Here is a 13,883-nt window from a genome sequence, read left to right as displayed (position 1 = left end):
AATGCACTATAAAAATAAAATACTTATTGCTACAGTAATTAAGAGTTTCACGTTTATCAGACCCAAACCACTAGAAGGTATGGAAAGGATGTTGCCATCGTTTTGAGCTTTCTTGCTTAAAGTTGCTCGTCTCTTCAGCTGTCCTGTAGAAAGGGTGGATGAAGCCAAAGATCTATGTCCTTAGGGTATTTTTCTTCTGCCTCTAAATATCTCCAAATGACACCCATGCTGCCCCTGTGACTAATCACATTCCTGGATCATAGCTGACCTCTGCATACCAAGACCTATTTCCTCTTAACCTGCCTGCCCCTTGAACCCATCTCAAGCTGTGGTGGGGGGAAAAGAAGAGGAAATTAAATGCGATTTCTGTATTGCTATGTAGATTTAAAGGCTGCTTCTGTTTTCTTGTGGTTGCTTTGCAAACCAGAGCTTTCTTAGTCACTCTGTGAAGGGACCCAGTGTGTGTCAGGGTGAGCTCCTGCAGCTTCTGAAAAAAAAAATCACTTCTGTCATCTGTGAGATCAAAAGGAGCTGAGAAAGGGAGGTACATTTCATCTCCAAAACCACATTAGCAGGTTAATGGTACAAACTGGGGACTGTGCCTAGACTTATCCATAAAATGTCACTTAATTGGGAAATGGGCAAATAAAATTCCTTTCACAAGTCCCTGGAGCATGGTTAGAAGCTTTACTGAAAAACGTGCATACAGCTGCGTGTCTTCAGTCCCTGGAAAATTCATGTTTTTGTTACGATTTTTATTCTTCTTTGCCCATCCTCAGGTGACATTTATTAGTCCTCTTGCAAATTACCTTAATCTAAAGATGACAAGTTCCAGTAATAAAAATAGCAGCAAGTCTTCGTATCTACAAGTAATTATGTCCCTGCCTACTGTACATATTTGTCACCCTAATGTAGAAGCCCCTTGATGTTGCCACAGCCATGTAATTTATATATATGAATATTCTATGATGGAAATGGGACAGATGGCTGGAAATTCTGCTTCAGAATAACATTTTCATGTAAATTATGCACTGTTTTGGCTTTACGTGGGGAGAGGAAAGTGGCTATCGAGATGTGTTCAACTAATTGTCAGCCATCAGCAATTAGACATTTCCCTCGTTCATTCTGCCATCTCCCCAGGAGCAGGAAGACAACTATAGGGAAGGTGGATTTTCAGCTGTTGTAAATCAGTATGGTTTCACTGATGATGATCTATACCAGCAAAAGATCTGGCCTGTACAATTCCCAAAGGCACAAACTAGTTTTCTGTCTCTCTTACTCCTTGTTGTGCTATTTTAAAATGATGCCTGCATTAGTAGTAGTCGTTAGCTTGGCCGCTTCCTTGCAAACTCAGTGCAAGTTAATGGAACGTTTTTATAAATATGGTTGTGGAAAATATCATTAAACGTCTGTCTCCCAAAATAGCTTAATGCCAGCACATTCAGTCTGTGGGCTAACAAATCTGTGAATGTTTTCAATCTTACTAAGTGGCTTTATAAAGTATAATCTCTCGCCCCACCAATTCCCCTGGGAAGGGGGAGGGAGGGAGAGGTTGACAAGCCCAGTTTTTTGGCAGCAGAAGTCAACAATTAGAATGCACAGGGAACTAATTTTCAGAAACAATACTTTCCAAAGAAAGAGTCCTTGGGCAGCCCAAGCTGTTCGCTGCGTTTCCTGGTCAGCCACGGCGGAGCTGTGCCAGCAGGGATGGGCTTCGGTGGTCTCCCCAGCAGCGCTCCTCGGGGAGGCAGCCACTGTCTGGCTCTCCAGAGCTGCCCCCTCCCTGTCCAATGGTTCTTCTCCTCCATCTCCTTCCGAAACTGGCTTTACAAAGCCTTTGAAAGTATTATCCCATTCCTTCCTCCTAATGCTGTATTTCTTTGTTGTCTTAACAGGTCAACGGACTGACTGTTCCCTTGCCAGGTAGGTGTGGCTCAGGGGATCATTTTTTTTTAAGGAAAATCTGATGCAGATTGGTCACTGCCATTCTAGATCAGTTACCAGCCCAGGATATGTATCTGTTAGAAAAAGATATTCATTTAGCTAAAACATAAGCAAATTTGTGCTAGTTAATATGGCTTTAAATACCATCGCTATTACCTACATCAGCGCAAGGTAGTGGCACAGCTTATACATACGTTTTAGTAACCTCTGGTCAGGTGAGTAATGAATATTTCTTTTGATGCAGTGCCTGCTTAACATCTCTCCTTGCTTGTTGCTGCCCTGTGCAGCTGCCGCAGTTGTGACCGTAAACCTGCTGGCAGGGCTGCCTGTAGCAACGGGTTGGGAAACTGGCTGGGGTTAAAAATAACCAAAGGAGAAAAAAAAAAAAAAAAAAAAAAAAAAGATAGATGGAGGTCTTGCACTTTTGATTGCACCAGTGCATTTAATCCAGATCAGGAAGGGGACAGGCAGGTGTGAGAAACTGTTTAATTTGGCACTGTTAGCCAGAAAAGTAGTCTTCGAACTAAGATTTTTATAAACACATTTGTATTTCTGTAAGGGAGATGGGCCCGTGACTCTGCAGGTTTATCCACATGGTTGGTGTACAGGGCTGAGTAACGTTAATCGGAAAACTCTTTATCCTGTTGATGCTCTCTGCCATGGAACTGGATTGCAGCAGTATAGAGGTCGTGGAGAATAAACTTTTCATTTATAATTAGGACCAATCGCAGAACCATAACTAAGCTTCTCCTGATGGGGTTTTTATAAAACTTAACAAATCTCCATCTCCAAATTGATGGATTCAAGGGGCTCCACTGGGCACGAGGATCTGGAGTAGGGGCTGTGCATCATCCTGCCTTGTTAACAAAAGGAAGGTGATTACTACTGATCTGGAGTCATTACTACTTTTCACATTCCTTACAGCAAAGCAAAGCTGACAGGTCCTAATTAGAGCCTGACATCTGTAATAATAAAATATTATTCATCATGAAACAATTTTAAATATCAAAGAATCATTACTGCTAATAGTTTAAAATAGACCTTATTGTCTGTGACAGCCCATGGAATCTGATTTTTTTTTTTCATTCAGTGTTTTTTGATTTTTATAAAAGGAATTTCCCCTGAATTAACACACTGTACAGTCTTTTTAAAAATCGTGGTTCTAATCACCTTATTTATAATTCAGCAGCCATCTGCCCTAGCAGGGAATTGGCTTGAATCATACATTAGGGCCTCTCTACTATTATCTCTCGTGCTTCATTTTTACAAGAAACTATAGGAATTTTAAACCCCAGTAATAAATTTTGAGGGGAAAAATCCTGGCAAAGCAAGGCTTTTTCCTGTTTTTCTACAATTAATATCTACCAAGATAAATAAATGAGACCGTCATGGTTTATACTGAAAAGGCTTAGCCTGGCTAGTGTGTGCTGGTGTTTGAGAGGGTTTGTGTTATTTATTTATTTGAAGTCTTATCAGAAACTATAATAAAGACTGCACAATGGCAGCTCTTAACAGCACAGTAGGAACCAGCGTGCTCCCACCTGCTTCTCCCCTCTGTAGAGTGGCTCATTCAGAGAACAGCTATGTGCAATTTATAGCAAACTTCATCTTGAACAAGGAGCCCTATATAACAGATTTCCATGTGTTTGGAATTAAAATGTCAAGGGTAATCTTCTGTCAAAGCAGTGGACTCCCTTGTGTCTATTTCAGGTTTTTAGTGATTTAAAGTCACTTAAAATCTTTCTGAAGTTCCATAAATTGAATGAGACTAAGTCGTTATGATTGACTTGTATATCTGGCGCCTTCCCTCCTCCAAGATACGTGTGGTTTGGAATACCAAACGAATGAACCGATGATAGTAGAGGATTATCTTGACTTTTCTGTTCTGTTTTTTCCCTCCTGCACCAATGGGCGGTTCTGATCTTCTCATCAGCGGCAGGCGCAGCTCCACCATAAGGAAGCAGGTAATAAACATTTCCTTAAGTAACAAAACAGTGGTACGTGTATGTTTGTGTAGAGGAGGATAGATGGAAAACAGGCAAGTGTTGTTATCCTTCCTTCCCTCTCTGCCATGGACCTTTTCAGTCTTGTTCAAGTGGAACTGGTGTCTGCTCTTTCAGTAACTGAAATCAATAAAACACAGATCCACAGCCTTGATTCGTTTTCTTTGACAAAATTTAAAAATAATTTTACTCTGTGTTTTGACAGACCTGGAACCAAAAATGCTGAACAGCCTTGAGCTGTCTGGACAGTTATGGTTTATGGGTTTCATGCTGTTGTTTCTTTGTCCCCTTTCCCTTTACTTTCACTGGTATCCCACTGCAATGCTATTAAACCAGTAACTGCTCGCTTGTTGTGCCTTCTTGTAATAAAGACACAACAGCGATGCTTTGTTTCCCTGGCTGTGGTGGATAATCTGTTACTTTTTAGTACCTGATGAGGTAAAATGTGTTTCTTTGAGATAGGGAGAAACCAAAATATTTCTTGTTGATACTGTTAAGACAAAATTTGGTTTGGGATTTCATTTCATACAGTCTGTCTTGGGATGCTGCTTTGTAGTTTTTAGGATCTCTGTATACTGGAAATTAAGTAAGAGGGCAAATCGGGGTTTTGGTGTGCAACCTTTCTCATTTTCTGAGCTTAATTGTTATTCCTTTATTTATGCTCTAAAAATGGTCCTTTCCTATGCTGCAAATGAAGTATGTGTGTGTCTTGCCATTTTCACAAGTAGTTTTTGAGGTGTCTCAGAAGCATATTCTGACTCGAGTCTCTGATTTGGAAACCTAAATTAAAAACTAATCTGTTGGCAAACACTGAATCCACAGCTCGCAGTAACCTACATGAAATCACTTGCACGTGGTTTTAATGGAGTTTTTTGATTGTGACCTAACAGTTTAAAACATAACTGCTCTGAGAGTTTTAATCTCTGCTGGGGACCCAGAATATGTGATTCTCTGTGAGTTCCTACTGTCGAACTCAAAAATAAGTCTGGGAGCTTATAATGCTGTTTGGATGATTATTAATAAAGCATGTCTTCAGGGGCCAGTTGAGTGGCAGAATGGCTTCTGAAGTATTCTTAATTGGTTGGTGGTGTTCTGTACAGCATATAGTTCTAGTTCTAACTGCCTATGGCTAATTAGTAGAGAAATCATTGTCAGTATATGACCAAGTTCTATGACATTTCAATAAAACAAAAAATCATTAAACCTAAACAAGTTAGGAAAAGTGTTGAACTGTTTTTTTTTATATATATCTTTGAGCAGAGGGTTGTCATCTTTTTGAACTGATCCAAATGTGATACTGTAGCATCCTAACAAGTGAGCATTTTGATATAAATTAGAGGCATTGCTGTCCAAAACTACTGTAGAATAGGCCATACATAAACAGAAACTTGGAAGTTTTAATCACATGGTAATTTTAATCACTGGCATCTGACCTTAAGCAAACTGCAGCGCTTCTGTTGCTTAGTTGCTGTTCCCCCAAATGGGAGGAATAACTGCAGACATTACAGAAATTCAGTTGTCTGAAAAGTAATCTGTGACCCTGTGAAGCAGAGACTAAGGAAGTGTAAAGGCTTGTTTCCATACTGAAAAATCTCAATTAATGGTGTTTAAGCTGGAAACTGTCAATCTAGAAGATTTTACTGTGTTTGGGCCTTGGACTGATGATAGCGTTTTCCTTGAGCAGGTACCTGTATGGTGCACCTTATTTAATGAATTGTGACCGCAGGGCACTAAACACGTGTGGAAATGCATGGAAGCAGAATATGGCAGATGAGAGGACAAATTTGCTTGCCTTTTTTTTTTCCCTTCACTTTTACCATCACTCTTCATTCTGACTGCTGCTCCTCTTTAAATTTCTTTTTGCGCAGGATTCCTCACAAGCCATTCCCCTGGTCGTGGAGAGCTGCATACGATTCATTAGCAGACATGGTGAGTTTATGGACAAAAGGTATCCTGTGATACTTCTATAAAATGAACGGTGATGTAGAAGCCTTCTGAAAAATGTTCAGAGTTGCTTGGGAGACGGCGCTTGTGCAGAGGAATCCTAGAGACTGCAGTATAAAAAGTCACACTGACTTTTTGGCTATATTGTTGGTATTGTGTGTGTGATCACTTTTCCAAATAACTGACCTTGCAAATGTTGTTCTTCCAACAATATCCCTTTGTTTCTTGTAAAATAAGATTCCCATCCTTAGATACCACTTACGCCTCACCTCCACTCACCTTGCTTAGAGACCTGAAATGTGGCCTTCACACCAACAATAATCACGCACTTCCTAAAGGAGGAGGAATACTCTTAAGTATTTGAATGTAGGAGGTTAAGTAGTGAATTAATTGCTTGCTTATTGCCGCAGTGAGATGATTTATACCTGTTTTGAAGGTTAACTTCACAGCCTTGAATGCTGTAAAAGATTTTATACGTTTATTGTAATTTGTTTTTGTTTTTAATCGATATCATTTGTTAGTAGCATGTGAAACAGCTGTTAATTAACATATGTAGAAAGAGGTTGAATTTATCTTCATTAAACAAGACACAGAGCCAGATAGTAAGTCCTGTTTCATTTTCCTTGTTTAATTACCATTTTAGAAACTATAATCTAGAGTCCCATTCTCATCATCACTTGGAGGAACCAAGTGCTATAATCCTTCATTAAGGCCATACTTGGCATTTGCTGGAAGAAACATTGAAACCATATTGCACCGTGAACCAACACACGACAAATCAGGGCCATCAGGAGATTTCATTTTTTAGACTCATATTCCTGGGTTAGCTTAGATCCCCAACAGAAAGATTTTCCAACAGACTCAACTGATTTCTGCACTGAATATCAGATCATGGTGTAAAGGTACAGTTTGGAGTTAGAAGGAATGTGCTTTTATACAAGAAATCTACTTTAGGCAGAAGAAGTTATAAAACTGCCTGCCTGACGCACTTACACTGCAGGAATGAGTTTTGTTGGAGGTAGCCTGACTGACATTTCTAAATGTTTTGCTGCGTAGGTGTGGGATGAATGTCATTTTCATTCTTGCTTCTCTGCACTTGGGATTGTTTCTTTTCACTGTTCATAGCTGTGTGTCACAGCTACCAGATACAGCCACATACTGCAAAGGTTTCAGTGCGTTGTGATAAAAACAGTTGCAGAAATAGAGAGGAAGAGGCCACAGTTGCAGTCAAGAGACCTTATTAGTTTAGAGCCGTTATTATAAATAAAGCAAAGACATTGCAACATTCCTTGTTTCAGAAAGTGTACAGTTAAAAGGCTTGAGTCAACGGGAGTTGATTTCCCTATGTGAAGCATATACTTTGTTCATTAGTTGATTTGTAACAGTTGTTGCTCATCTTACATGTACCAACAAAATTGTTATGATGGTAGTATATTGGAGCATCTCGCCTACTTGATCATTGTTTTTAATGACGTTGCTAATGCTTACTTTTTAGCAGGAATGTCTTAAAGACTATCCTAAAACCCTAGATAGCAGGTCATGCTGGGGTAATTAAATGCTTCCGTTTCAATTGGTTGATTTGCTCTGGGCCTTTGTGGTATCGCTCTTGCAAAATAAACTGCTTCCTTGTGTAGTTAGCCGTATTTTACTTTTGGCTGGTATACTGTTAGTTTATGACTTTCTCTAGGTTGTAAAATCCTCTGGGGATCCTTCAGGGTAAAAGATAACATGCATGGCTGTTATAACCCAGTTATTCTGTCAGTTTACGAAGAAGGGTTAATATTTTTTCTCCATGTGCTGAGTTCTGTTTTTACATATTCTGTATGTGCCTGGACATATAAGGGAAAGATGGCTTTTAAACCAATGTATTTTTGCCTGTGTTGCTTATGTTTCCTTTATCATATATACTGTATCTGATGAAGGTGCCAGCTTATCTTATCTTATTGTTATCAACATCTCTTATTGTGTTACAGGTTTGCAGCATGAAGGAATATTCAGAGTGTCTGGGTCACAAGTTGAAGTGAATGACATAAAAAATGCATTTGAGAGAGGTAAGGAAGATCTATTCCAGTATCTCAGAAATGATTGCCAAATGTATGTGTTTGTTTAAATATTCTGAAATGGCTTGTTTTGAATGCAACTTGCTATATTTTGTCCCTTTGATTTTTGTGTTTCCTAAGTGAGCCTAGCCAAAACACTTCCCCAGTGCTCATTAACCTTGAATACTCAGTTGTTTGGCATTATCCTTTATACTTGTAGAGTGTCTATACAATAAATACCCTGAATTCAATCTTCTCTCATGTCTGATAGCTTATTGATTATTTGTAACACTAAAGGATATAGAGAATTTCATTATTGGGTGTAACTGTATTTTCCTACCCTCTCCCCCCAGCTCTTTGTGGATAGGCTGGCTGCTAGAGGATGAAATTTTATGTTTTGCATGTTCTTGAGGCACAGCTTGGCTACATTTATTCTAAATATCAGCAAGTGAGAGAGTAAATTTCAAGACACTGTTAACTTGACGTAGCTTTTAATAGATTTGATTTTCTATGTGAAGAACCATTCCATACAAAGGCAAAGAACGGCTGGGAGCCTCCTGACTCATCAGCTTCTAGCTGAGCTGTTCTCCCTAGCAGAGCAGGTTCAGAAGAGCTCGCTCTTCAGGCAGTCCTTGCAGCCAGTCTCCCCAGTCTTGCTTGGGTCACTGAAAACAACAGGGCTTGTGTTAATTCCCTGGTTACATCACTCTAAAAGAATATCGTGTGTTTCTGTGCTTGCTGTTGGAAGAGACGAGCAGTAATTAATTAGTTACAGCAAGCTTATTTTGCTTTTGGGAAGAGAGAACTTTAATGAGCAACATGTGTGAAATGTGGCATCTAATTTCACCTGTCTTCATCTCCATCTACCTGCAAATTAAAATCCTCAAGAATAGAGGAAGCAGAACTGTGTATCATAGGCTGCAGGTAAAGGCTTGATACCAGAATCAGACCCCTTTTTTGCATAAAGGAAATACCAGTCATCTTGGGAAAATAGCCAGTTGTTCCAGCACTAACATGCAGAAATAAAAAGGTGGAGTGGGGTTTTTTTTGTTTAGTTTTTGTTTTTTTTCCTTTATCTCACTTGTCTCTGTAAAGCATATGATAGACAGAACTCACAAAGTTAACAATAATGTCTCTGCAGTTTATTACTTCATCCAGAACCCTTGGTGGCAGTTAATATCAAGGATAATGCTCCGGTTTGTAGTGGCCCATTTATTATCCTGTGTGTTATTAAAATAATAGGCAAGCTTTGGTAATTTCAGTCACATAATGGATATACATACCTTCAGTTTGAGGATTGCCCCGTCATTAAATCTAATTATATCTGATAGGGAGTTTTCCCTAGGGAACAACTCCTTAAGTGGGCATCTTTTCTTTTGTAATACAGACAAACTGTGGCATATCTGCAGCAACAAATTATCTGTCCCAGAAACACTCCTCCCCCCCGCCAATTCAACATAAGATGTCTGCATCCTGCCGAGCCAAGTGTATGATGCTCAGTGGCCTCTTGTGTGTCCACTGAATCCACTTTAGCTTCAGTTGTGAGTTTGCATAAAGACCTGCTGCTGGACTCGTGTAATGTTCACCTCCGTGGTGGATCTGTGGAGTTCACACCCTACCAGAATATCTGGAGCACAGAGCCTGGAAGTGTAACTACTGCTGTAGGAGCAACACCACCCTCTGTGGGCGTGAGCCAGGCGCTCCGGTGTCAGACTGTTTGATAGAAAGCTGTCCCAGGTCTCCTGGAATTGCTGTCAGAGGCTTCCCTTCTCAGCTGCGATGCACAGGGGAGATCTCTCTTTACCTCATGCTGGTTGTAGTGCAGTTGGAGTAGGTGGAATTAACTTTCTGCTGCATAAATCCTTTTCTCCAGCTGAGGTGCATCCTCCCAGTCTGATACTTTTCTCCAGTATTCTGATTTTTCTTGCCTGCTTTTCTTTGGTTGTCATGAAGGCGAAGATCCATTGGCTGGGGACCAGAATGACCATGACATGGATTCAATAGCAGGAGTTCTGAAGCTCTATTTTCGAGGGTTGGAGCACCCTCTCTTCCCCAAGGATATCTTTCATGATCTGATTGCCTGTGTCAGTAAGTATATGAAGATCTGAAAAGAAATAGGATTAATTTTTCTAATCTCCCACTTTTCGCCCCTCCCCCCTTTTCCTGATTCTAAAATAAGTTTTTTTGTGGTTACTTTGGTTGGGTTTGTGTTGCACTGGTATCCTAGTCTTTATTAGCCAGAGTCTGGGCAGTTACCTGGTCACAGCCATCCTTATTCTGGTAGCAATTTTTTTAGGAATGAGCAAGGAGGTAGAAATGAATAGATTTTAAGGGCTGTGTCATGGATTTTTCCGAGACAGTGCTTCCTGACAGGGTTCTTTTAAAACAGAATAAAGCAAAACCCTCCACTTCTGAAAAATGATCTTTAAGCCCTCTCATCAGAAGGTGTCAGAAATGCCCTCTCAGAAGCAGGGATTGCCAGCAGGGTTTCTTGCCCTGTGTGCTTTCCCTAGCGTGGATAGATACGCACTGCCTGTATGTCTGCTGCCATGCTTCTGCATGCTCTCTTTAGCTGGCAAGGTAGTAGTCATATACCTTTTAGCTTCATAACTACAAGGGGCCATCTACTGACTCCTGTTAAAGAATTTCAATCATGAGGGCAGTCACAGTCTGGTTGTTAACATTTTTGACGGTTCCTAAAGGTGGTTCTGGTAGGCAGAGGGTTGTTTGTGGGTTTTGTATGTGAACAACCTCATTTTAAATGGCCTGACTATTGCCATGTCCTTCAGAATTGAAGAATGATCCTATTGTCCAAGCAGTGAAATGGCTTTTGCGGTGGCAGCCTTTGAAGTAAAGCAGAAGATAGCTGCTTCTAAAATGGCTCATGGTTTTCTTCTCCTGATAAATGTATTTACAGAGTTGAATTCACATTATATGAGAAGTAAAATCTGCTTCCAAATAAGTTCTCCCTTCTGAGATGATTTATGCTGCCCACTTATTTCTCAGTAGGCTGCTGCACACAGAGCTTTTTGCCTCACCCTTTAACTATGTTAATTTTCCTTTGAGTGTTATACAATTTCTTTTTTAAACACCCACCTTTCTAAGCTAACTTGAATGAGCTATTGTGCCAGAACTATTGAAACAGATGACATCCAGTGCTCCCACGCTAGGAAGGAACTTGCAGTGAAGTTTCACGTGTTCAGGGACCTTCATTGTCAAAGGCTTCACCAGCAGGTTCTGCAGCCTTTGCGTTCCCATGCTGGGCAGCACCGGAGGATCCAGGAAATGGGCAGACCCTTCCTTCCTCCTGCTGCTGCTCTGCTGGCTGCCCTTCTGAATAGTTTGCACAGGAACCATCACAGTATACTGGTTGCATTTGGACTCAGTGGCAAGTTGTGGGTATGGTGATGTGATGACTCGCTGGTGCTCTTTCTTCCTTTCAGCAATGGATAATTTACAAGAGAGAGCGCTCCACATCCGGAAAGTGCTTCTGAACCTGCCGAAGACCACTCTGATTGTAATGAGATACCTCTTTGCATTCCTCAATCAGTGAGTATCCTTGAGAGCACCATGGCCCTGCTGTAGGACTTGGTATAAACATGATGATAAATGACAGAACCAGCCTTGATATTGCTGCATGTGATCTGAGCAATGGTTCAAGGTACAAAGGGCACAGTAGCTTGCTATTGCATCTGCCTTCCTGGGCTTTTCAGCCATGCCAAAATTCATCCCAATGATACAAATGGAATCTCAAAGGAGTTCCAGAAATGAAGTGAATAAAGTGCTGGTAACCCAAGCAAAAAGTGATACGAAAGAGTCAGAAACTGGGTTCCACACCAGCAAGGAGCGCTATGTACTGAGTAATATGAGTGGTAGAGAGTGAGTTTATTTTTTTTAAAACAGTCCACTGAATCGGGCTGGTTCATTGGATAGCTCGGCAGCAAGGAGTCAATAGTTTCCTCCAGTAACATGGTCTTGACACCTGAGGTAGCTTAAAGGAAAAATATCCTAACCAGAAGGTTATATATACATTGTCAAAGCCCTTCGAATACCGTTTAGGTGAAAGAGAAATACAACTGTAAGACAATACTTTGACGTGACAGAGACCTGAGGCTTACTGTCTGCTTTTGTAAAGCTCCAGTTCATCAGCTACTTTTGACGAACATCTCATTCCTTACATTAAAATGAGGCAATGTTAGAGTTTGAGGTTTTCTAAAAGATTTCTATTAAAATGGAGCAGGACGTTTACTAAACCTATCCATATATTCAAGTGGTTATTTCCGTTTGGAAAGCAGGGGGGTTGTTTCACAGATGTCACTGCTGGAGTCACTGAAATGTGACTTTCCAGTCTCAGTAGCTTTTAATTATTCCAGGTAGTGATCTAGAAAACAGGGAGTTTCAAGGAGAATTGTATTGGAACTTAGTTTTCTGTTCATTCTTTAATTGGCATCTGAAAGGCTTAAATTGTAGGCTTGAGACAAAATTTAGTGAGATAAAAATTGTGTTTTAAAAAATGGCACCATATAGAAACTGTAAGATTCAGATTTGCTGGGAAATCCTGAGGAAGAGTCTCAAAAAAGGCCCACTTGAGAAGCTCCTGGTCCTTGGAGAAAGGATGTAACACTCTGCGCGCTTGACCACATGCACTTAGGCAGAGTGGACCTGATATAACTCTGGTGAGTGTTGGGCTGCAAGTGGGCTATGAAGAACAATAATACGGAATAATTAAAGACAAAGATTGATGTCCTCCCCTTGTAAAGTCAGCACCCAGTACTTTTCACATAGTCTCGAGCTTTCAAACTCCATTTGCGGTTTCTATTTCCTTTCTCTGTAAACGCCATCAATATCTCATCTTTTTCACAGACCCAGAACATTCATGTCCCAGCTGATCAGCTTTAAACAGCAGAAAGCCCAGAGCAAACTTTCCCAGGTCATCTGTCCTCCAGCAGATGATGATGATGATAATATTGTTTTCTGCTGTTAACCCTCTTCCCCACTTCTGTTTTGTGCAGCTTATCTCAGTTCAGTGAAGAGAACATGATGGATCCCTACAATTTAGCCATCTGCTTTGGGCCAACACTGATGTCTGTGCCTGAAGGTCATGATCAAGTCTCTTGCCAAGCTCATGTCAATGAATTGATCAAAACCATCATCATCCAACATGAGAACATCTTCCCAGGACCAAGGGAGCTGGAGGGTCCCGTCTATAGCAGAGGTGGAAACACTGAGGACTACTGGTATGATAGATACCTCTGAGGAGAAAATGAATGGGTGGATATTATTTACGGATTAGTATGCTACAGTTATGTGTTCTGCGTTGTCTAATTCTGGATTTGAGCATCTGGCTCAGCCTTTCAAAAATCTGTTTTATGGAAGAGAAGATGGCTCTGGTATCTCTGGAGAGTCATCAACTTGAAAGAAGCTGGTAGAAAGTAGCTATTCAGTTGCCAAACCTAGCTCACTTACCTTGAAGGGCAAGGTTGTGTAGGGATTTTCTTGGATGTTCTGGTATGGTAGCTGCCCAAATCAATCTTTTTTTTCCCTCTTCTCTTTTCTTTTTTCTCCTGCTTTTGGTTGGGGTTTTTTTGTTGGCCTTTTTTTTTTCCTGCTTGTCTTGAGTGCCTTTGCTTCAGATACAGGGGTCACTTGCAGCTGAACCTAGAAAGCTGTGGCATGGTTTAATTTTCAGGGCAGCAGTGATGGTGGGGGAGGGAAGAGGGAGGAATGCAAAATCACCGTTTCCATCCAGCTTAAAGCTCAAGAGGCCCGGCCGCATGTTCAGTCTGAAAGCCACATCTGGAAACAATTCAGCCAGAGCGGCTCCTGTCATCTGGGGTGGAAGGTTGGGGAGTGGGGGAAGGAAAGGAGGTGTTTTCTTTCCTACTGGCCAAGCTGATCTCTCCCTCTGAAAATGAGGAATGTTAAATTGTGTCCTGCTTCTCCCCCCACTCCT

The 13,883-nt window shown here is 40.8% G+C and overlaps 1 protein-coding gene across 6 annotated transcripts in view; it reads left to right on the top strand.

The window, feature by feature from the left end:
- Positions 1-13,883, top strand: part of SRGAP2 (SLIT-ROBO Rho GTPase activating protein 2) — a 115,450-nt gene that overhangs the window by 82,560 nt on the left and 19,007 nt on the right. For all 6 annotated transcript variants that reach the window (XM_030000405.2, XM_030000403.2, XM_030000402.2 and 3 more), the window contains 7 exons: positions 1,896-1,923; positions 3,878-3,908; positions 5,816-5,876; positions 7,865-7,942; positions 9,884-10,018; positions 11,374-11,479; positions 12,943-13,167. In XM_030000405.2, coding sequence (XP_029856265.1) covers positions 1,896-1,923; positions 3,878-3,908; positions 5,816-5,876; positions 7,865-7,942; positions 9,884-10,018; positions 11,374-11,479; positions 12,943-13,167 — 664 coding nt within the window. The remainder of the gene's footprint in view (positions 1-1,895; positions 1,924-3,877; positions 3,909-5,815; positions 5,877-7,864; positions 7,943-9,883; positions 10,019-11,373; positions 11,480-12,942; positions 13,168-13,883) is intronic.

The sequence above is a fragment of the Aquila chrysaetos genome, chromosome 24 (assembly GCF_900496995.4).
Source record: "Aquila chrysaetos chrysaetos chromosome 24, bAquChr1.4, whole genome shotgun sequence".
Classification (NCBI taxonomy): Eukaryota; Metazoa; Chordata; class Aves; order Accipitriformes; family Accipitridae; genus Aquila; species Aquila chrysaetos.
Note: the sequence above shows the minus strand (reverse complement) of the source record. Positions and strands in the feature narration are given on the sequence as shown.